Here is a 22300-nt window from a genome sequence, read left to right as displayed (position 1 = left end):
CAACAAGGGTATGAAATGTATTTGCTGATACTAGATGAATGATCCAAATGAATAATTCAGAGGAAAACTTTAAGAGTAGAAAAAGGGAGTGAATTGCTATTGATAGTACCATCACTCTGGACTAGTCACTATCAGTCCTCAGTCTCTACATAACCAAAGTTGTACTTTTAGACCATAAATAAAATATAACTTGTAAAATTTTCATGCCTCAGACTTACAGAAAAAGGATAAATTAAGCAGGTTGACAGAAGTAGTATATAGATTTATAATTGTAGACCTTCATAAATACTGTTCTTCATAACAAAATGTGACCTTTGGAGGTATCTGACATCAAGACTATCATTTCTTTTTATTAGCATTCTTTTTTTTTGGCCAGTGCTCACAACTCAGAGCCTGACAGTGTCCATTAGCATTTTTGCTCAAGGATGGCACTCTACCCCCTGAGTCATGCTTCCATTTCTGACTTTTTGCTGACTAACTGGAGATAAGTCTTATGGACTTTCCTACCCAAGCTGCTTTCAAACTGCAAGCTTCAGATTTCAGCCTCTTGAACAGCTAGTATTACAAACTTGAGCTATCGACATCAGCAAAGCCCCATTATTTTACATATTGAACAGTACATATATAAAATGAGAGGAATAAAAATATCTACTAGGATATTTATAGGATTGGTGTAAAGACCAATAAAACAGAAATAAATTTGAACATTATATATGTACAATGAATGATACATAATTTATAAAATGTAAACTATAGCTAAATATAGGTATAGATATAAACTTTTAATAAATAATTAAGAAAAAGACAAAGCAATCCAATTAAAAAGCTGCCTAGGACCAGGTATGGTGACACATACCTGTAATCCCAGCACTTGAAAGACAGCAGGAAGAGTAATAGTCTCAAAAAGCAAAGAAAGTCAAAACTCTGGCAAAAAAAAAAAAAAATGAAACAATATGGAATGAGAAATATATTATGGCACTATTTCCAAAATGTCCCTAGACAATTCTCTTCTTACATATGAATATTCTTTTTTGGATTCTGAAGTAACCTGTGTTTATCTTGAAGAGTAAAATACAGTGTATATGATGCTCCATCCTTACCAAACCCAACCCTCCCTTCTCATGAAAGGCTTCCCTCGAGCAACTCAAGTAAATGAGGCCAAAAGCCCCAAAAGAAGTTTCCCAAAATTCCATGTAACTCTCATCTGTGGAGGCATCTAGCCCCAGTTGACTAGCCTTCTGAGCTTCCAGATGACTATAATCTCAACATCCCAACTGACATATGAACTAGAATAATTTCCCACTTTAACCCACATAATTGTGAAATAATAAAGTGCCATTTCATCACTTTTAGAATACTCTTATCTTCCTATACAACTGCAACAGATTATAATACAATTCCAGCACAAACATGCACACATCTGCGTGCATCAAAAAGTTTTAATATTCCCAACATTGTTCACGATAAGAAAAATATTAGAAATTCAAATACTCATCAACTAGCAAATCAAAAAAATATTAAAGAGGACCAGGAGCATAGTCTAGTGGTAGAGTGCTCGCCTAGCATGCACCAAGCTCTGGGTTTGATTCCTAGGTACCACACACTCAGAAAAAGCCAGAAGCGGTGCTGTGGCTCAAGTGGCAGGGTGCTAGCCTTGAGCAAAAAAGTGTTCAAGGACAGTGCCTGGGCCTGAGTTCAAGCCCCAGGACTGGCAAAAAAAGAAAAGACAAAGACCTCTTATTTTGGTTTATCTTACACTGAATACCTGCTGCATTCAATCCTCCCAGTATTTAGACATAGACAAAGCTATTTCCACTGCAAAGATGTTTTAATGGAAAGTAAATTAATTCATTTCTGTTGATCATTTTTATTTAGTATCCTTTAACCTCTATGTTAAAGTTGAAATAGGCTTAGCTGTGATGGATTCCTAACATGTTGCTGGAGTTGTATTTTAAATTACCTATTGTTATCAAGTTAAAAAGTCATGAAACTAGGAGCTGAGATGTAGCTCAGTAGTAGCACACACGCACGCACGCGCGCGCGCGCGCACACACACACACACACACACACACACACACACACACAAAGCCATGAAACCAAATGGCTCCAATCCCACCCTAAATTCATCATTTGCAGGAATTTAGTGTACTGCAAACAATGTATAATTAGTGCATTCTTAATATCAACATAATACAATATAGCTTAAATTCTTAAAATGCTAGCTTGTAAATTTTACTTATTGCTTCCATTTTCCATTTATCTAAAAAATTTCCTTTTTCTGTTTATCTAAAAAAAATCAACAATTTGCCAGGTGAGGTGACTCACACCTGTAATCTTAACTACTCAGGAGGCTGAGATCTGAGGATCTCAGTTCAAAGCCAGCCCGGGCATTAAAGACACTAAAGACTGTGAGACTCTTATCTCCAATTAATCACTAGAAAACCACTAGTGGCCTGTAGTTCAATGGGCAGGGCGGTAGCCTTGAGTTGACAAGCCTCAGGACTGACAAAAATATTAACAATAAAAGTTCTGGATGCATTTGAGTCTTGTCTGATTCCTTGTTTCTAAACTAACGAGTTAAACATAACTCTTTTGAGTGTTATTTGTACTTGTAAGAATTACTCATGGAACTAAAATTTAAAACTTCCTCTAAGTTCTTCTTGAAGTAGCCATCTCTCAACTAATGATGGCAATCATGATGCTCACATAAATCATTTCCCTGTATGGTCTAAGATGTGTTCCACTTCACAGACAAGCATTACAGTCTACTTTCTTCATCAACTCTCCTTCAACAAGATTAAAGCTAGAAGGTTGATTACATATGCATATTAGTCAAATTCAAGATGCACCAAAATATTACACAGAAACTTACTATACCATTTCAAATTGCCAGAATAGAAAGTATAATCATTAAAGATAGAACTTCTATCTTAATATTCACTGAGGACTACATTCCTAATACTGCATATATTACAGAAGACTAGAAATCATATTTTTAATTTAAAGGCTCTTGCATGTCTGTCTCCTTATAGTAGCAATGGTAAATTGTTTTCATTTGTCAAAAAGGAAAACGAGCATGAAAATTCAAGTAACCAAAATGTATTTTACCAATCTGGGAAAAGAATAAATGACTTGGGTATTTTTATTTCAAAGGTATTGACATCTTCAAAACAGCTCAAGCTAACTCAGTCAAATGAATAGTCCTCAGCAAAAAAGTAGTAGTATTTTAGACTGGCAGCAATAAAGCTATTAACCTCTTAAGGAAGGCTGTTATTAAATTGTTATTTCTTAAAAGTATACTTGGCATGTTTCTTTTTGTTGTCGTGACTTATTTTCTACATAGCTCGGGCTGGTGTGACTTATTTTCTACATAGCTCGGGCTGGTTTTGATCTGGGTGATTCTCCCTTTTCAGATTCCTTAGTGCTTAGACTATGGGAATGTACCAAGCCCAGCCTTTTTTCTTTCTTTCTCTTTTTTTTTGTGGGGGGGGGGGTGGGGTGGAGGTGGGTCAGGTGGCTTAAACTTGGCCTGGGCGCTGTCTCTGAGCATTTCAGCTCAAGCCTAGCCTTATTTTTTTAACAGTTAATATTATTTCAGCAAGTAACTTCACTTGAGATATTCATATAAGAGAAACACTACAAGTACTATAAAATAGTTTAACTCATTAAGTTGAACCATTATCTGAGTACAATCAAATCCAAAGCATTTATATCCTGTTGAGGTCTGTATCACATGGAGTGGAGTTTTTTTGTTGACAGATGTTCTTTCTCCCAATATTTGGCTTAAATTTTTAAGTTTGAATTCTATAGAAATACTGGATAGGTAAACTAAGAATCTGAACAAAGACAGTCTCAAATTGAAAATTTTCAATAGCCCATTATTTATTCACAAAAGAAATTACTATGTACACAAATAACATGAGTTCTATACTAATGCAAAGCAGAAAAATACCACCAAATTTGATCAAAATCATTCTAAACAGAGATTTTATATTGTTTCACTTAAGAAGTTTTTAATTAAAAGAAAATGACTGGCCGGGAGTTTGGCCTAGAGGTAGAGTGCTTGCCTAGCATGCACGAAGACCCAGGTTCAATTCCTTGGTACCACACACATAGAAAAAAAGCCAGAAGTGGTGCTGAGGCTCAAGTGGTAGAGCTCTAGCCTTGAGAAAGTCCAAGGACAGTGCTCAGGCCCTGAGCTCAAGCCCAGGACTGGCAAAAAAAAAAAAAAAAGAAAGAAAATGACATAATCAGACCAACGTCCTAACAAAATATTTGCTAACATAGAAACAAATTTTCTAAAAACTTAAGTACTTACAAAGACCAACGACTTTTTCTTTATCATTCTCTGAATCAAAGTATTCATTCTGATCAGTTTTTGAAGGTATCTTTCTAATATCCTACCCTTTCCATCCTTTCAGAAGAGAAAGTCAGGTATTAAATCAATAAAGGAAATGGCAAATAATAAAATCAATACCCATTAACTACCAGAAAAAACCAACACAGAGAATATGCTCTTCTTGATTCACTAGCTATACAAACAACAGAAAAATCTACACATACACATTATCTGTTATGAACATCCTCTACAATACTAAGACATCAAATAGTTTTTAGTTGTCCTAAATGCCTTTAACTGATCCTTCAGCCTTATCTCCTTTCAGTACTCTTTCCTTCTTTCAAGAATTACCAACCAACTATTTTCTTCCTTCAGTTAATTTGTATAAATAGATGACAAGTTTGTTGTTGCTTGGTTGCTTTTGAAATAGGATCTCATGCTACCCATGCTGGTCTTGACCTGAAGTGATCTCTTTTTCACCTCCTTGTGTACCAACACTAGGCCTGGCTAACACCAGCTTTTAGTAACTTGGCCCTTATCTGATTATCATGTCTCTTTAAAGACAATGAGGTCTCTTCTCCATCCCCACTTCCTTTCATATTCTCAATGTCTGTTGAAAGATTCAATCTTTTTAGCTTTAAAAATAGTTTAAAAATAGTTGTCAAGGTCATCTAGAGACACACAAGATTGACTATCTCAAGAACTCAGTTTGAGATAATTTCTGATCTTAGGTGAAGAGAAAACTGTCTTTCTTACAGGCAAGGAACTTTTTCCTAGAGAAGAACAGGCAGATCTCCCTCAGTGGATATAAAGCCTACCTAGTTAAATTACTGCTGAACCTTACTACCCTAATACTCTTGATAATCTTGATCAGTGAATCTTAAAAATTTAACACTGAGCAAAAAGAACAAAAGCCACAACTAAATTGTTATTGCATAAGTATATCATTGAACAAAGCAAAAAGTTTCATCATCTATGAGGAAAAAAGATGCGATTAGTTAACGACCATGAAAATTGGGAGATGAGTGAGTCATTAAGACAGCTTATTCTAAGGGCTTCTAGAGGTCTTTACTTTTCAGGTTATTTTTCAACATTTAAAATATGTTGAAAATCAAAAGACCATCACTTATAAATGAAGCTTTTGCAGAATATTTTTCTCTGCTCAAGTTTATATTAACATTTAAGACTTACTTCATGCAAATCAAAACATTGAGATTCCACCAAACTCCAGTTAGAATGGCCATTATAATACTGAGGCTGGCAGGGATGGAGGCAAAGGGAAATACTACTACACTGCTGGTGGGAACATAAGCTTGTTCAACCACTCTGGAAAGTAATATGGAAATTCTTCAAAAGTCTAAACATTGAGCTTCCTTACAACCCAGCAATTCTACTCCTGGCCATTTATCCAACAGACCTCAAGCAAAGGCACACTAAAGCTACAAAGCACAACCATGTTCACTGTAGTATTGTTTACCATAGCCAAAATGTGGAATCAACCCAGATGCCCTTCAGCAGATGAATAGATCAAGAAAATAGGGTACATATACACAATGGGATTCTACACTTCCAGGAGTAAGAATGATACTATACCATTGGTAAGGACATGGAAAGACTTGGAAACAATTTTATTGTCTTGAGTAAAATGAGTCAGACTCAAAACATAGGCATCATTTCCACTCCTCCCCCCCCCCCCCAATCCTGGGGCTTCAACTCAGGGCCTGATCACTGTCCTTGGGATTCTCAAGGCTAGTGCTCTACCACATGAGCCACAGCACTTCTTTTTGTTGTTGTTGGTTTGAGTTTTTTTTTTTTTTCTTTGTCAGTCCACGGCCTTGAAATCAGGGCCTGAGCACTGTCCTTAGGCTTTCTCAAGGCTAGAGCTCTACCAACTGAGCCACAGCACCACTGCCAGCTTTTTTCTATGTATGTAGTACCGAGGAATCAAACCTGGGTCTTAGTGAATGCTAGGCAAGCACTCTACCACTAGGCCAAACTCCTGGCCCACTTCTGGCTTTTTTTAAATGTATGTGGTGCCAAGGAATTGAATCCCAGTCTTTGTGCATGCTAGACAAGCACTCTTCCCTCATTTGATGTAGCTGGAATGTGCCTATAAATCTGTAAGTAAATATATACTGGATGGTAAAAGACAAAAAAATGCACTTGGACATGATACATTATACACAACTCTAGACATTCACACAGTGAGACCAAAGGAGAGAATAACAGAGGCTCAATAGCTATATTCATATGATCATATAAAATGATGTTTTTGAAATGAATGCCAAGAAATGGAAACAAGGGGTGTTTGTTATTTTGTTTTTCAGGGTTTTTTGGTTTTGTTTTTTTTTTTTTTGCTCCTTTGCTGCCATTTTTTATTTGTTCCTTTTTCTGGTATGTAAACTTACCTGTTTGGGAGAGAAGGAGAAACAGAAATGGTGAACAAATGCAACAGTGATACTCACTAGACACTGTTGAAAATGAACTATACGATTTGCTGGGGGGTGGGAAGGGGTGAAAGGAAGAACTGAGAGAAAACAAGGAAAGAGGTGACACTGCTTAAAAAAATGCACTTATCTGACTTATGTTACTGAACCCCCTGAACATCACGTGTACAATAACAAAGACTTGTTTCAAAGAGTTATCTTAAACATTACAAGAGTGTTGCTTTCTAATAATTCTATACTCCATTAGTTTTGCTTGGACTACACTTTGTACATTTACTTTTAATAACTGAGTTTCCAGGCAATATCCAGGGCTTTGTACATAGTAGGAAAGTACCCTACCACCGAACTCCCCAATATCAAATCCTCAAAAAAAAAAAACCACCTCATTAATAAGTGGGCTAAAGAACTAAAAAGACACTTGTCTGAAAAGGAAATAAGAGCGGCCAATAAACAGCCAGGCGCAGTGGCTCACACCTGTAATCCCAGCTACTCAGGAGGCTGAGATCTGAGGATCACAGTTCAAAGCAAGCCAGTGCACGAATGTCCCAAGTCCATGAGACTCTTATCTCCAATTAACCACCAGAAAACCAAAAATGGTGCTGTGGTTCAAGGGGTAGAGTGGTAGCCTTGAGCTAAAGAACTCAGGGACAGCATCCAGATCCAGAGTTCAAGTCCTACAACCGACAAAAGAAAAAAAAAAATAGCCAACAATGTTCAACATCTCTGGCCATAAAAGAAATGTGGATCAAAACCACATTGAGATTCTACCTTACCCTAGTTAGGATGGCAATTATCAAGAAAACATATAGTAGATACTGGTAGTGATGTGGCCAAAAGGGAATGCTACTATATGACTGGTGGGAATGTCAACTGATTCAACTACTCTGGAAAGTAGTATGGACTAAAAAGAGAGCTCCCCCTTTAGATCCAGCAATCCCACTCCTGGCCTTTTCCAAAACAGTCACAAAACAAGGCCACACTAAAGCTACCAGCACAACCATGTTCACTGCAGCATTATTTATCATAGCTAAGCTATGCAACCAACCTAAACCAAGAAACTATATATTATATATAGTGAAATTCTATGCTTCCATCAGAAAGAATGACATGAATCCATTCGTAAGGAAATGGTGACTTGGAAACAAATTATAGTAAGTAAGCCAGAACCAAAGAAACAAAGACTCCAAGGTTTCCTTCATTTGTAATAATTAGTATATGTCTAAAATAGTACAGAAGATCACAATAGCTCAATAGCTATGTAAATATGACTATATAAAAATAATGTTAATCAAAATGAACAAGATATGGAAACAAGCAGGGTTTTATTATTCTTGATTTTTTAGTGGTGGTGTTTTCAATGTACCGTGTGAAGTCATTTCTTTCATTTTTTGTTTTTTCCCTTTGGTTTATCCCTTGTGGTCACTATTCTTGATTCTGGTACCAATCTGTGTCTTGTATATTTTTCTGATTTGGGGAAGGGAAGAGGATTAACAAAATGGTGCAACAAGGATACGATATACTATGTTGAAAATGAACTTTACAACTTGGGGATGAAACAGGGGTAACAATGCTTGATAAGAAATGTACTCATGGGGCTGGGAGTTTGGCCTACTGGTAGAGTGCTTGCCTAGCATGCACGAAGACCCGGGTTCAACTCCTCAGTACCACATACATAGAAAAAAAAGCCAGAAGTGGTGCTGAGGCTCAAATGGTAGAGCTCTAGCCTTGTGAAAGTCCAAGGACAGTGCTCAGGCCCTGAGCTCAAACCCAGGACTGGCAAAAAAAAAAAAGAAATGTACTCATTACCTTACTTGTGTAACTATAATCCCTCTATATGTCACGTTACAACAAAATTAAGTTAAAAACTTAAACAATGCACGCACATAAGTTTTATATAACCATCCAAATTAAGCTTCACCACAAAAACTATTTGTTGTGTCAAAATTTGAATTGTCAACATTTTCAATACTGTCAATTCAAACTGACTAGGGTCAGACATGGTGTCACAATGCTTACACTTAAGACTCAGGAAGGATCTTTAAGACAAGCCTATGTATACATACAGTGACATCTCATCTAAATATGCACACGCACGCACATGCACACGGAAGAGGAGAGAGAAGAAAAACCAAAATAACTGCTAATCTTCTGAAGTAGCAATTTTCAGACGACCTCTCAAAATAGGACTTTCTCTCTAATGCAGACAGTTTGGTATTCAATCCCTGTGTCCTGATAACAAGAAAATAAGTGACTAATTTATATTCTTAAATATTTTTAGCTTTGGAATTCTTATTGTACTCTCGATGTACAGCTATCTACCCCATCATTTCTTACGTGGAATGGCTTAATAATTTTAAGCTCACTTTTTACAGACAAAACAAATTTAAACTAAGTTCAGTCATCACTGCCTCTCATGCAGGTACTACCTTAAAAGCCCCATTTCTGAAAACTAGTTAACCTTCTTTTAAAAACTACCAATTTTCTCTCTACAACTTAAAATGATCAGAATAATTAGCCCATCTAACTTGTGAGCTTAGAAGGACTGTGACTTGGCATTTTGATGGATCAATGTTTTGATAGGCCAATATGTTAAGACTTAAATCACAGACAATGATTAAAAGACATAAATTAAATGGAGGACACTCATTTAAGCCTGCTTTGAAGGCAGAGGAGCAGCAACAGCAGCAACAACAACAACACCTACCAGACAGATGTTAAGAGTCAGGCAAATCTGCAGAATACTGAATTGAAAAAGTTTGTCTATGGAAAATTAAAAGATGTCACCTCATTTCCTCAATCATCAGACTGTTTTGACACTGTAAAAACTACTTATCTACTACCATTTAAAACATCTCTTAACCACTATCCTGAAATACTAAGTTAATTTCTTGTCAGAAAGAAAATGGTTCGAGATGATACAGTTGACTTAATTAGTGTAATAATTATAATTCTTATACAAGTAGTATAAATTTGAATAACTTAAAAGGCCCTGATCAGAATATATGCAAACATATCCCAAGATGTTTAGATGTTTTTAATTTGAAATTAAGAAAGCATTTTCACAATAAATGTTAAATTGTGGTTAGATTTCCTGGCAAACCTACAAATACCAGTTAACCTAAAAAATAAGCATCTGCTCCTATCTTTACCTAACACTCATCTCCTGTATAACACATGATCCTCCTTTTATTTTTTGTTTTGGCCAGTCCTGGGGCTTGAACTCCGGACGTGGGCACTGCCCTTGGGCTTTCTCAAGGCTAGCACTCTACCACTTGAGCCACATCACTTCCAGCTTTTTTATTTCCTGTATATGTGTTACCAAGGAATCGAACCCAGGGCTTTGTGAAGGTTAGGCAAGCACTCTACTACTAGGCCACTCCTTTTTATAAAAATTTTACTTTCTATATATCATTTCCTTTAATATACAAGGAACACGTAAGACAAAGAAAATCCAATAAACTCTAAGTCCCAGAGCTAGTAGTCTAAGAATGACCCTTCTTTAAGAAAAATTCTATGTATTTTGATTTCCGTCCATTTCTAAAGCTTTGAAAATTATTCATGGTCAGAAACAGGTAGAGTAAAAGTGCAGAGGCTTCCTTTCAGAAGGAAGGGTAGTTTAAAAAACGAAACTAGAGCAGTGGTGGCTCACACCTGTACTCCTAGCTTCTGTTAGGAGGCAGTTCGAAGTCAGTGCAGGCAATAAAATCCGTAAGACTCCAAATTAAGCACCAAAAGGTTTAAAGTGGCAGCTCAAGTGGCAGAGCACTAGCCTTGATCAAAAAAGAATCAGGGATGATGCCCAGGTCCTGAGTTCCAGCTCCAAGACAGGTATTAAAAAAAAAAAAAAAGCAGGGGTGTTATCAGAATCAGATACAACTAAGAGATGAAAATAAAATAGAAGGCTAACCATTTATTTCTCCCCTTTCAACAGTAGTTATTAATTGGGCCCATCAAATCTATGGTCACATCCTATTATTTGAAAGTCATAAAACTTAAAATTATTACATCTTGGATGAAGCATGGAAATAACATTATAAAGACATAATAACTCACATAAGTTAATTAAAACAACACGAGTACATTTCAAAACATCAGAATTTTTCCTAAGATAACAGACTTAGTTAAATGAAGTTATTCAACAGACTTGGCTAAATTACATACAAGTTACTTAAAAATTACTAAAATCTGGGATGAAATCTGATCCTAATCTATAGTCCAACTGACAATACAGAAACTACACCTACGTGTTCTAGTGTTACAGAAAACCAAACACTACTCTGAACTATATTATTTTTTTGTTTTAAATCATGGAATTGAGGAAGGACAGCATTCTTCATATCACAGTAAACAATGCACTACAGACCTCTTAGATACACAGCAATGGACAAACATAGAGCAAAGTACAACATTAACTGCAAAATCTATGTAATGGATTATGAGTGCTCATTATAAAATTCTTTTACCTTTCCTGCATGTCTGAAAATCTAAACAAAATTTAGCAATATACAGATCAGTTCAACTGTGGAGGCCTTTATTAGTTATTAACTATACAGTTAAGATTGTGAAGTTTTCAAAGTAAAAGAGAAAAAATATTACTTGTTCACTCAAGAATAGTATTGAACTTTCCATTCTTTATTTCTGACAGCACATATGTAATGATGAATACAAAGATATTATAATGAAGAGAAATTTTTAACATTTTCTATTGTTAAGATTCTGAGAAACATAAAAATTAGAGGATGATGTACAGACAGATACCTTTTTCCTAATAACTCACGTAAGTAAGATGAATTCTCATTTTGAGTTTCCAATGCTTGCTCAAACTTAATGATGGCAGAAGGAACATGAGGTTTTAATTTCATGTCTGAATTTTCAAGATGAAAACCCTACATAAGGTTCTAAGGATGGTAAATCCTAACTATCCAAGACCTGTTTGATGCCTCAATAAAGTAAAATCACATTTACTAAAAATGGGAGAAGATTCAAACCTATCATCTAATTCAGCAACTTAATATACATTCCATTACCTGCAAGTTGTAACTTAGAATGGTCTCAAAAGCTCAATACTAGAAAAACTTAAATTATAAGGAAATCAGTGCCAGTATTCTTTTTATGGAATGCTGGATTTCTCTTGCTAATGAACCCTTTGTAAAACTTGGTGACTTTGTGTCCTAAAATTGACTACCTACCCCTTTTGTCTTCTTCAAAAGTGAGGTCAATAGCCTGTTTCTAACACCTGCAAAGAAAACAATGGAGACTTCAAGGTACAAGAAGTAGCCTCCAACTTACAAACAGCTTAAGTTCTAAGAATTATCACTCCTTTGAAAAGGAATTCACCCATTTGCACAAATTAACCTATTTATACTATAATTTCTATGGAAAATTACAGTCCAAGTTCCATTCCTAAAACTTTCTGTCCTGCAGATAAGGCATCTGCTGCCTTTTTGATAAATGCAGCCAAACCCAAGTATTAAAACATTCTCATGAGAGAAACTTGTCAAAGTAGGGAAAAGGGTTTACACTGAGAATCAACTTCTACCTTGGTTTTATGGAACAAAATTATCATAATTTAACAAAATAATGGTTATGGAAAAAGACAATACAGTGCACTAGTATATCAGTTACAGCGGCTCTATTTATCATTTATAATATTTCTATAATCCCAGCTACCCAAGAGGTAGAGGCATGTTGTAGGCCAGCACAAGAAAAGTTAGCAAAACCCTTTCTCAAAAACAAAGTAAGTAACAAAAGGGCTGGAGGTGTAGCTCAAGTAATAAAATGCTTGCATACTAAGTGTGAGATCTTGAGTCCAATCCCTAGTAATGGGGGAGAATGGTGGGAAAGCTGTAACAAAAACATGCAGGACATACATCTGACACAAGATAAAAAGATAATTAGGGGCTGTTGAACTAGTTGATTAGCCAAGCATTTGGCTCACATAGACAACTGTTTCTTCATGTTCTAATCAATGGCAAAGGAAGGAAACTATGCAATTGAAAATATGAGGTGATCATAACCAAGAAAAATGTAAAAATTACCAAGTTCTAAAAATAAAATTCAATATACTCCATAAATATGTATTACTTAACATATACCATCTCTTAAAACACACTTGGTAACACTTATAGGATAACTTGATTTAAAAAAAAACAAGTATAAACTGGCAGTGGTTCATGCCTGTAATCTTAGCTACTCAGGAGGCTGAGATCTGAGGATCAAAGTTCAAAGCCAGCCTGGGCACAAAAGGACTTGAGACTCTTATCCCTAATTAACCTCTAGAAAACCAGAAGTGGGCTTGGCTCAAGAGTAGGGCAGTAGCCTTGAGCTGAAGAGCTCAGGGACAGTACCCAGGCCAAGTTCAAGCCCCATGACCTACCAAAAAAAAAAAAAGTATAGGGCCAGGAACATGACCTAGTGGTAAAGCGCTTGCCTAGCATGCACAAGCCCTGGGTTTGATTCTCAGTACCACATATACAGGGGAAAAAAAAAAAGCCAGAGTGGTGTTGTGGCTCAAGTGATAGAGTGCTGGCCTGGAAAAAGCCGAAGGACAGTGCCCAGGCACTGAGTTCAGGCCCCAGGACTGGCAAAAAATTTAATACAGCTTTGTGACAAGTTACTTTTGAGTTAATATTTAATAGCTACAGTCAAATTTAAAGAACTTCACAGTCAGAGAAAGTAAAATGACTTCAGAAGTGAAACTAGACATGGGAAAGGGGATTAGGGAAGGTGGGCAGGCCATAATAAACAGTTCACAGAAACAGGTAGAAACAGAGACTGAGAATAACAGTGAAGTATTATTAAAGGTTCAAGCCACTGTTACATGTTATGATGGGAATGTGACTTCCACCCTAGTATGTAACAACAGTATTAAGACTGCTAACCTATTTAGTATTGAAAATGTTAGTACTATTTGGAAGGAAACCGCTTGAAAATGCAAAGTAATGATGGATAAGCTACACAACTACTCAAAACTCTTTTAAAAGAATGAGGTAGAAGAATGAATGATAGGCCTATTTCAGATCTCAGAAGCGCTAAAAGGAAAAATGAGCAACAAGGTGCTTCTTTTATCTGAACCTGATGTCTTTCAGTAAAATTCCAAATTATAAGAGATTCATACTGACAAGTCACCATTCACCATCTCAATAAAAACTATTCATTTATTAAGTTTATCTGTTTATTACTCAGACTCATTTGACATTATGAGCATGTTTTATCAAGAATGTAACAAATATTAAAACTATATTAAGCAGAACATCTAAGTTAAGGTTTTCTTTGAAAGATGTACACATCAGTATATATGAACTAAAATTAAAGTAATATATTTGGTTAAAAGAATACTCCAGAAATGTTTTAATACATAGGAAGAAATTAAACAGATCTAGGTTGAAGGGAAAAAAACCTTATAGACTCAAAGAATACTCTTGAAACTGGAGAAAGAAATCAACTTTTAGTTATTTTAAGAATATTAAACTGCACCATAAGCTAATCTAATAAGCCATCTCATGTTTGCACGTTCAATTTTAGCAGTGATATTTGCCTGATTTTATTTCCAAATTTTCCATCAAAACACAAAAAACGGCAAAAATCCTTTCATTCAGTTGCAATTTTTCTTGCAATCCTTCATTTCAGTTTCAGAGCTACTCTTAAACTGTATCTGTCCTTCCAATTATAAAAATGTTACTCGGTAAAAGATTGTTCAACTACTTTCTAGAAATATGTTGTTTTTGCTACACAAAATGTGAAGTCAACAATGCACTTCAGCTATTTCAGTCTGAAAGACACAGGGTACTGTTCAAGTTATTGAGTAAATTCTAGTGTTCATTTTCTAGTTCCAATTTTCTCTCCTTTGATGTTAGGCATAAACCCAGGACCTTGCACATGGTAGTCAAGAACTCCAGCAAAGAACTATATTTCCCCAATTCATTTTAATCCCCATTTGCTTAAGTGATTCAAAACTGAGATTACTTAAAATACTCCGGCTAGTTAGTATGGCTTCACAGATATGCTTAAGTTCATCACATTAATAAATTTCCTATGATTTCAAAAAACAATACATTATTTTTTTTTTGCCTGTCCTGGGGCTTGAACTCAGAGCCTGAGCACTGTCCTTGGACTTTTCTCAAAGCTAGAACTCTACCACTTGAGCCACAGCACCACCTCCAGCTTTATTCTATGTATGTGTAATCGAATCTGTGCCTTCATGCATGCTAGGCGAGTACTCTACCACTAGGCCAAACTATCAGTCCCAACAATAGACTTTTTTTTTAAAAAAAACAATCAACAGCAGCAACAACAACAACAACAAAAAAAACTTTTAGGACTGGCCAGTGGCTTACACTTGTAACTCTAGCTACTCAGGAATCTGAGTTGTGAGGATCAATGCTTGAAGCCAGCCTGGGTAAGAAAGACCATAAGCCTCCTGTATCCAATTTAGCACCCAAAAAAGCTGTGGTTCAAGTAGGTAGAATGCTAACCTTGAACAACAACAGGCTCTGAGTTCAAGCTCCAAAGCCTGCACAAAACGAAAACTTAAGAGGAAAAAAGAACCTCTAAAATGGGGTTGAAACATCTCAGTAAAGAATGTCACAAGTAATTATCCAAACTTAATTGTCATGAATGGGCTCATCTGGTGTTCAATATATGTTATAGTATAAATTTCTCACTCCAGAAAAGCTGAACTTAAGTCACGTATTCAAAAATATGGGTCACTCCACAAACATTCATATTCTACAGATTTAGTAACTCTCAAGAAGAGTCTATACACATTTCAAATGATAAGACAAATACCATTAAACTTCAACTGAAATGTATAAGGTAGTAAGATCAACTCAAGTTTACAGGTCAGGTTAACAAAATGAATCAATTAAGTTTAAAAGGCATACTCTCAGATGGGAAAATCTCAAGATTGGTCAGTTTAAGGGAAAAGTTAAAGATTAAGGGGAAAGTTCAAGATAACTCACATAGCAGCCTAATGCCTGAAACAGCTGATGTTGAGAGTGGAGTAATTTCCTAAAACATTTAAGTAGGTCCCGCAGACAACCTGCAACTTTGGTAGAATATAATCTGGGGCTCCCATCAACTATGGTACTGTTTGTTCTCTTCTCCGGCAGAGAGCAATAAAAGAACTATAATGCAACGCTTTTGGATCCGGTGCACAACACTGAGTGTGACAACTTGGGTTCACAGAATAACCATTTTGCTCTCAAAGGCAACCCAAGATGATGGTAGAAACAGTGAGGTGCTGAATGCAAAGGGCCCTGGGGGGAGGGGGGGTGGGAGGTTGAAGAGAGGGGGAGAGGAGGAGGAGGGAGGGAGGGAGAGGGAGAGGGAGAGGGGGAGGGGGAGAGGGAGAGGGAGAGAGAGACTCTTGAAAAATACCTAGTACTGAACGAATACGAGCGGCAAGCGTTTAGATCACTGGCGGGGATAAGATTTCCTACCACATCTCACTCCTCTCCCTTCCCGTGGAATGAAAGCAAACTGAAAAAGGGAAAAGGCGGAAAACTGCGCCGTAATCAGACCGGATCAGCACATCTGGATTCGCCCCCGGCAGTCACCGGGCAGCCCCTCGCGGATCCCATCCCGCCACCACACCGGTCCACCAAAGAAAGAAAAAAAAAAAAAAAAACCTCGCGCGGGGCGGGGTGGGGCGGGCGGGGAGTCGGCGGGGGTGCGCGGCGGGTCGGGACCGGGCGCCCGGAGCCGCGCGCGGGGGCCGGCCCGCCCTCCGCGCCGGGCTCCCGGCTCCGCTCCGGGACGCGCCGCTCCGCGCCCCGCCCCGCCCGGGGCCGCTCGGGGCCAACTTCGCCCTCGGGCCGGGGATGGGACGAGGGAAGGGAAGGAGAACCAGGCAACGGGAAGGGGGGCGCGCCCGCGCCGCGAGGCTCCCGGCCCGGCCGAGGCGGGGGGAGGGGCGGCGGGCACTCACCACGGGTCGAACTCGTGGATGATGCTTTCGAAGCGGATGACGGCGAAGAGGCGCGAGCTGAAGCCGGCCAGCCAGGCCAGGAAGAGGATGGTGAAGGAGAGCAGCGACTGCCAGCCTGCCGGCTGCGACAGCCCTCCGGACAGCCCCGCGGGGGCCGGCTTCGGCACCGCCGCCGCGCCGCCCGCCGCTCTGGGCGCGCTCTGGGCCCCGGGCCCGTGGTGGCTGTGCCGGCTGTTCCCCAGGGCCATGGGGCCGCTCCACGAGGACGAGTTGAGGGACGACTTGTGCTTGCTCTCCGGGGCCGAGGGCTCCGCCATGTTGTGCCCCGGCGGCGGGTCTCGCTCTCTTCGGCGGCCGCCGCCGCCGCCGCCACCGCCGCCGCCTGGTGCGAGGGGTGCTGGGCGGGGACCCGGAGAAGGAGAAGGAGGAGGAGGAGGAGGAGGAAGGGAAGGGAGAGGAGGAGGAAGAAAAGAGAGGCGGAGGGAAGGGCTCAGCGCGCTCCCGCCCTCAGCGCCGCGAGGCCGGGGCACGGGGGGTGGAGGCGGCAGCGGGAAGTCTCCGCCTCAGCAGCGGCTGCGACTGCCGCTCTGTCAACCCAGATGGCCCCTTCGCCCCTCCAGCCATCCGTGTCCCCAGTGCGGCGGCGGCGGCGGCGAACGCCGACGGGACGAGGGCGCCAGAGCAGCAGCGGCAGCGGCAGCAGCAGCAGACGGAGGCGGCACCGCGGCCCCGAGAAGCAATGACATTCCCCCCTCACGCCCGCCCCGCCGAGAGGAGCAGGGGGAGGAGCCCCAGAGTTCGGGCGGAGCTCGAGCAGCCTCCGACTCCGCCCCCTGCCCAACAGGAACTGGCTCCTCCGCCTGTCACGAAGCGACAGGTCCGTTAGGGGGCGTGTTCACCGCTTCCGCGCCCACCAATAGGGGCGCGGACGGAGGCGGGGCTTGGCCCAACGGTCCACCGGCTCCCCCCCCTCCTCCCAGCCTCGCGCCCATTCGCCGGGAGCAGCCGAGCTCGCTGGGAATTGGCTTCATTGTCAGTTGAAAGACGCGGTTCTGAGCGCGTGTGCGGTCTGTGAAGGAAGGGCGCTAGGGGGCTCTGCTGGCTTCACGGAACCGAGCCGGGCTGAGGACCGGTAGGGAGGTGGTCTAGCGCAGCGAGGGGCCGACCCCGTCAAACTCGGTGAAAGGGCGCCAAGAGCGCATGGCCGGCCCGCCGGCCAGCCTCCTAGCCGCACACGCGCCCGAGCCGTCTGCGCGGTAGTGATTTTTAACCCGCTGGGCGCTGAGTGGGCGCCACGTGACCGGGCGCGCAGGCGCACTGCACGGCTCGGGCGCGTGGGTCCCGCCGGCGGAGGTTCTCTCCGGCGCCGCCCTGCTCGGGCGCACGGAATCCCTGGGCTTCCCGGACGTCACCTGTCCGGCGTCCCCGGCCCGGCCACTGCCTTAGCGTGAAGCGGGCGATGCCCAGCCGGGAACCGGAAGGAGAACGAACGGGTCGAGTCCTCCGCTCCAGAAAAATGTAGCCTGGCAGCCGAAATGCCACCCTGTCTCAACCTTTTTTTTTTTTTTTCCTTTATTTCCCAATCAAAGAGTAATGAAGGTTCGCTTGAAAGGCCAATGCTGGAATTCACTGTGCGAATCCCGTCTCACCCGGGAAACGACTGAACTTTTCCCCCCCGGATGGGCGGCAACTTCAGTTCATGCAGAGGAGCGAGGACCCCTGCACACCGAGTTGTCTTTTTAAACCCTCCGCCCGAATTCTGCATTATTCACCGGCCGTCGAAACGCGGGGCAAAATGACTTTCAAGTGGGGATTAATGGGGATCCTAGAATTGCTCTACTCGCACAGAGCTTGGCAGTCAAAGCTCAATAAATACTTGATTCATTGTTCATTTAACGTCAGCTAACTGTCCGTTTTATTAAGGATATAGTATCTGAGCTTTAATGGCAGTTGTTTTCTTAATGATTTTAATGGCGATTATTTTCTGAAAGCCAGTGAGTTTTCAAAAATACAACTTGTGTTTAAATACTAGGTGTTTTCAAAATATTGATAACGGATACCTGCTCTTTGAAACTGATGGACCTAGATACTTGGTTTTCGTATAAAAATAGTGTCTCATTTAAGAAATGAAAAGGTTTCCAGAAATAAATTTCCTCACCCATTTAACAAGCTAGCATTTATGAGACACCTAAATTTTAATGGGATTATGATAGAATGTTAACTAATCAATTTTGTGAGGAAAAAGGTGGCATGCTCTTCCTCGGGGCCGAGATAGAATATGCTAAAACGTCAGCATTTATTTAATGTAAAATACCAAGCTAAAGTTTTGACTTGTTAGGATCTTTCTAGTTTTACTGTTGTAGGTATAGACATACCTTGTTATATTGCACCTTGTCCTTTTTGCTTTCTCTTTTGGCTGCTTAGTAGCTACAGGCCTTGGTTCTAGTCCCAAATTATTTGTTAGTAGACATGTAACAATTGGACAAATTACCTGTTTACAACTCCTTCTTAACACTTAGCCAATTGTAAATAGTCAGTGAAATTACTTAATAACACATGGGAAAATTGCAAATAGATACATACCATCACAGGGTCATGGTAAAGATAAAAGTAAGCCAGGTATCAGTGACTCATACCTGTAATCCTAGCTACTCAGGAGGCTAAGATCTGAGGGTCACAGTTTGAAACAAGTCTGGGCAGGAAAGTCTCTAAGACTAATCTCCAATAAAACACAGAAAAAGCCACAGTGGTAAAATCACTCAAGTGGTAGCATGGTAGCCTTGAACAACAAGGAGCTCAAGGACAGTGCCCAGGCCTAGAGTTCAATCCTCAGGACCAGCACACACACACAAAAAGAAATATGAAATGCCCTTTGGTCTCGATTTTTTTTTTTTTTTTTTTTTTTTTGCCAGTCCTGGGCTTAAGCTCAGGGCCTGAGCACTGTCCTTGGATTTTTCTCAAGGTTAAAACTCTACCACCTGAGCCTCAGCACCACTTCTGGCTTTTTCCAAGTATGTGGTACCAAGGAATTGAAACCGGGTCTTCGTGCATACTAGGCAAGCACTCTACCACTAGACCAAACTCCCAGCCCTGTTCTTGATTTTTTTATTTACTTAACAAATAATTATTGAGCTCCTTCTGTATGTTACCCACTGCCCAGCACTGGGAAACTGAGAAACACAGTTCCTGCACTCAGTGCTTCAGCCAGCTTTAGGGAAATGAACATTGCCAGAATCATTGCAGTGCTAAGTACCAGGAGATGATGTGACCAACTCTGTGGAGGCAAGATCTGTAGGGGATTTACTTACAAAAATAGGAATCATTAACCAAGGAAGCAGCGTTAGTGGTGAGGATGAATGGATGAGGGGAAGAGAAATGGAAAAAGGCCCCCAAAGACAGAAGAACATGCAAAGGTCCTGCTGTATAGTTGCAATACAGACAGTAGGGCAAAGTAGAAAAGGCCACACTAAGAGTTTTGCATCATGTTAACGAAATACTTGTCTGTGATATGGAGAGAATTAATTAGGTGTATATCTGAAAAAGATTACTGAGCTGCAATGTAGAAAGTACTTTGGTGAGGGATTAGTAAGATTTCGTTAGTCTGAGATTTCAGATATTATGTTTTTGTGTGTGTGTGTGTTGGCACTGGGACTTGGAACTCAGAGCCTTGACCTCTTGCCTGGCTTTTCTGCTTAAGGCTTATATTCTCCCATTTGAGCCACATTTCTACTTGTGGTTTTTTGCTGGTTAACTAAAGAGTCTCAAGAATTTGTCTGCTGGGGATAACTGATCATAGATCCTCAGGGAGCTTCCTGAGTGGCTAGGATTACAGACATGAGGTACTGGCACTGGTCAGAAGTTGCCTTTTTGAGCAAGGCATCATTGGCCTTGAAGAAATAAATTGCAGCATTATGTATGAATTCTCATTTTCCAACCTGTCAACATGAAGGAAAAATGATTTTCCAGTTTGTGCATGGGGCTTCAGCATACTTGTTTTCTATCTATAAACTTTTTATCTTGCGAGGTGCCTATAATAACTTACTGAGTTCAAATCTCTGGAGAGTCAGTTAAACATTAGAAGTGCAATGTATTGACCAATGTATTTGACATTAAAAGTCTAGCTCTGATTATGGGATTCTTAGGAGAGGCAGTATTTAGGCTGAAATAAATAAGAGGTAAATGAGAACTAGGCAGAAGTCCATGAGACAATTCAGGAAGAGAAACTTCTAAGCAGGATTGAGATTTTCAAATTAATATACGAAGATGAGTATTCATGAGAGTATATTGGGAGATTAGCCAAAAGGGCAATAAAAATGAGATTATCCCAGGACAGGTTTTCTACCTGGCTAAGGAATTGTAGATATTAAACAGCTGGGAGCCATTGAAGCATTTTAAACAATAACAAGATCGGCAATGTGGAGGATAAAACGAAAAGGGTGAGAGAAGCAAGGAGACCAGTATAAGAGCATTTGCAGAAGTTTAGAGAAGAGAATTAGGTTTCAACTCTGGGCCTTTGAGGTACAAAGAGGAAACATTGTAGTAGGATTTATAGCTATGGTAGGACAAGATGAGGAAAAGAAGTCGGGAGTTTTGGGCCTGACCGGACCATTTGGGTAGGGAATATCTCAGAAGTGGGGAAAAGTTTTGGAGGGGAGATAATCAAGACACCTTTAGATGTTTCATGTTTTAAGTTCCTCTAGATCTCCAGGAGGAGATGGCTAAATTAAGAGAGACTTAGGAGGAAGATATTTTCCCCCCTAGGATTCTACAAGCTGGGATGTAGCTCAGTGATAACATACTTGCATAGCAAATGCAAGATCTTGCATTTTCAGAATCAAAAAAGTCAAAAAAATTGGGGACTTTGTGAATATGGATTAAGTTTTTGGGAGTGAAAGGTCCTAAGGAACTCTCAGGCTCTCAAGATAGCAAAAGAGTGATGTCCCAATGAAGATGGATCACAGAGTGACATGAGCCTGAAGAATGCCTTCTCTCCCTCCCCCCACCGGCTCCCCTACAGTCATGGCCTGGATGCTGTCTCAGCTTTTTTTTTTTTTTTTTTGCTCCAGCCTGGACCACAGCCCCTACATATGGCTTTTTGTTGGCTAATTGGAGCTATGGTTCTCCTAGACTTTTCCTGCCCAGGCAGGCTCCACAAGAAGATCCTCAGATCTCAGCCTTCTGATTAACTAGAATTACAGATATGAGCCATAGGTACTTGGCAACTACAAGGTCACCAAATTTTGTGAAATAATTGGGCAAAACTCAGATAACAGCTGGTGAGGAGGAGTCAAGGAGCAAAGGACATGGAGGGAACAGACTCGTCTTTGCAAAATTTGGCTTCAAAAACAGAACAAAGTCAAATCAAGAAAAGCCTATATTGCTGACCCATAGGTTTTGGCATTTCCCACTGTAATCAATGAGAGGTTTGAGTGACCATAAAGTATCTCAGAAGTGATCAAGGTGCGAAAGACCGTTTTGCCCAGCCTTGAGAAACAGAAACAGTATGACACATAGTGTTGTGCTGAATAGAGTGCAACTAGAGCTGGCATTTGTCATGTGTAAATGGCGGACTAATGCCTAAACATT

The 22300-nt window shown here is 40.3% G+C and overlaps 2 protein-coding genes across 2 annotated transcripts in view; one reads left to right on the top strand and one right to left on the bottom strand.

Annotated features, from left to right (window-relative positions):
- The window catches only part of Stt3b (STT3 oligosaccharyltransferase complex catalytic subunit B), a 73793-nt gene extending 56524 nt beyond the window's left edge, over window positions 1-17269 (bottom strand). The window contains exon 1 of the mRNA XM_090351796.1: window positions 16715-17269. Coding sequence (XP_090207922.1) covers window positions 16715-17031 — 317 coding nt within the window. The 5' untranslated portion in view covers window positions 17032-17269. The remainder of the gene's footprint in view (window positions 1-16714) is intronic.
- On the top strand, window positions 17030-18590 carry LOC150050024 (uncharacterized). The gene is made up of 3 exons (XM_090352918.1): window positions 17030-17101; window positions 17133-17591; window positions 18304-18590. Exons 1-3 carry the CDS (start codon window positions 17030-17032, stop codon window positions 18376-18378), a joined length of 606 nt encoding a protein of 201 aa, XP_090209044.1. The 3' UTR covers window positions 18379-18590.
- The last annotated feature ends 3710 nt before the right edge of the window (window positions 18591-22300 follow it).

This window comes from Megascapheus bottae, chromosome 18 (genome assembly GCF_031878675.1).
Source record: "Megascapheus bottae isolate mThoBot1 chromosome 18, mThoBot2.hap1, whole genome shotgun sequence".
Lineage (NCBI taxonomy): Eukaryota > Metazoa > Chordata > Mammalia > Rodentia > Geomyidae > Megascapheus > Megascapheus bottae.
Note: the sequence above shows the minus strand (reverse complement) of the source record. Positions and strands in the feature narration are given on the sequence as shown.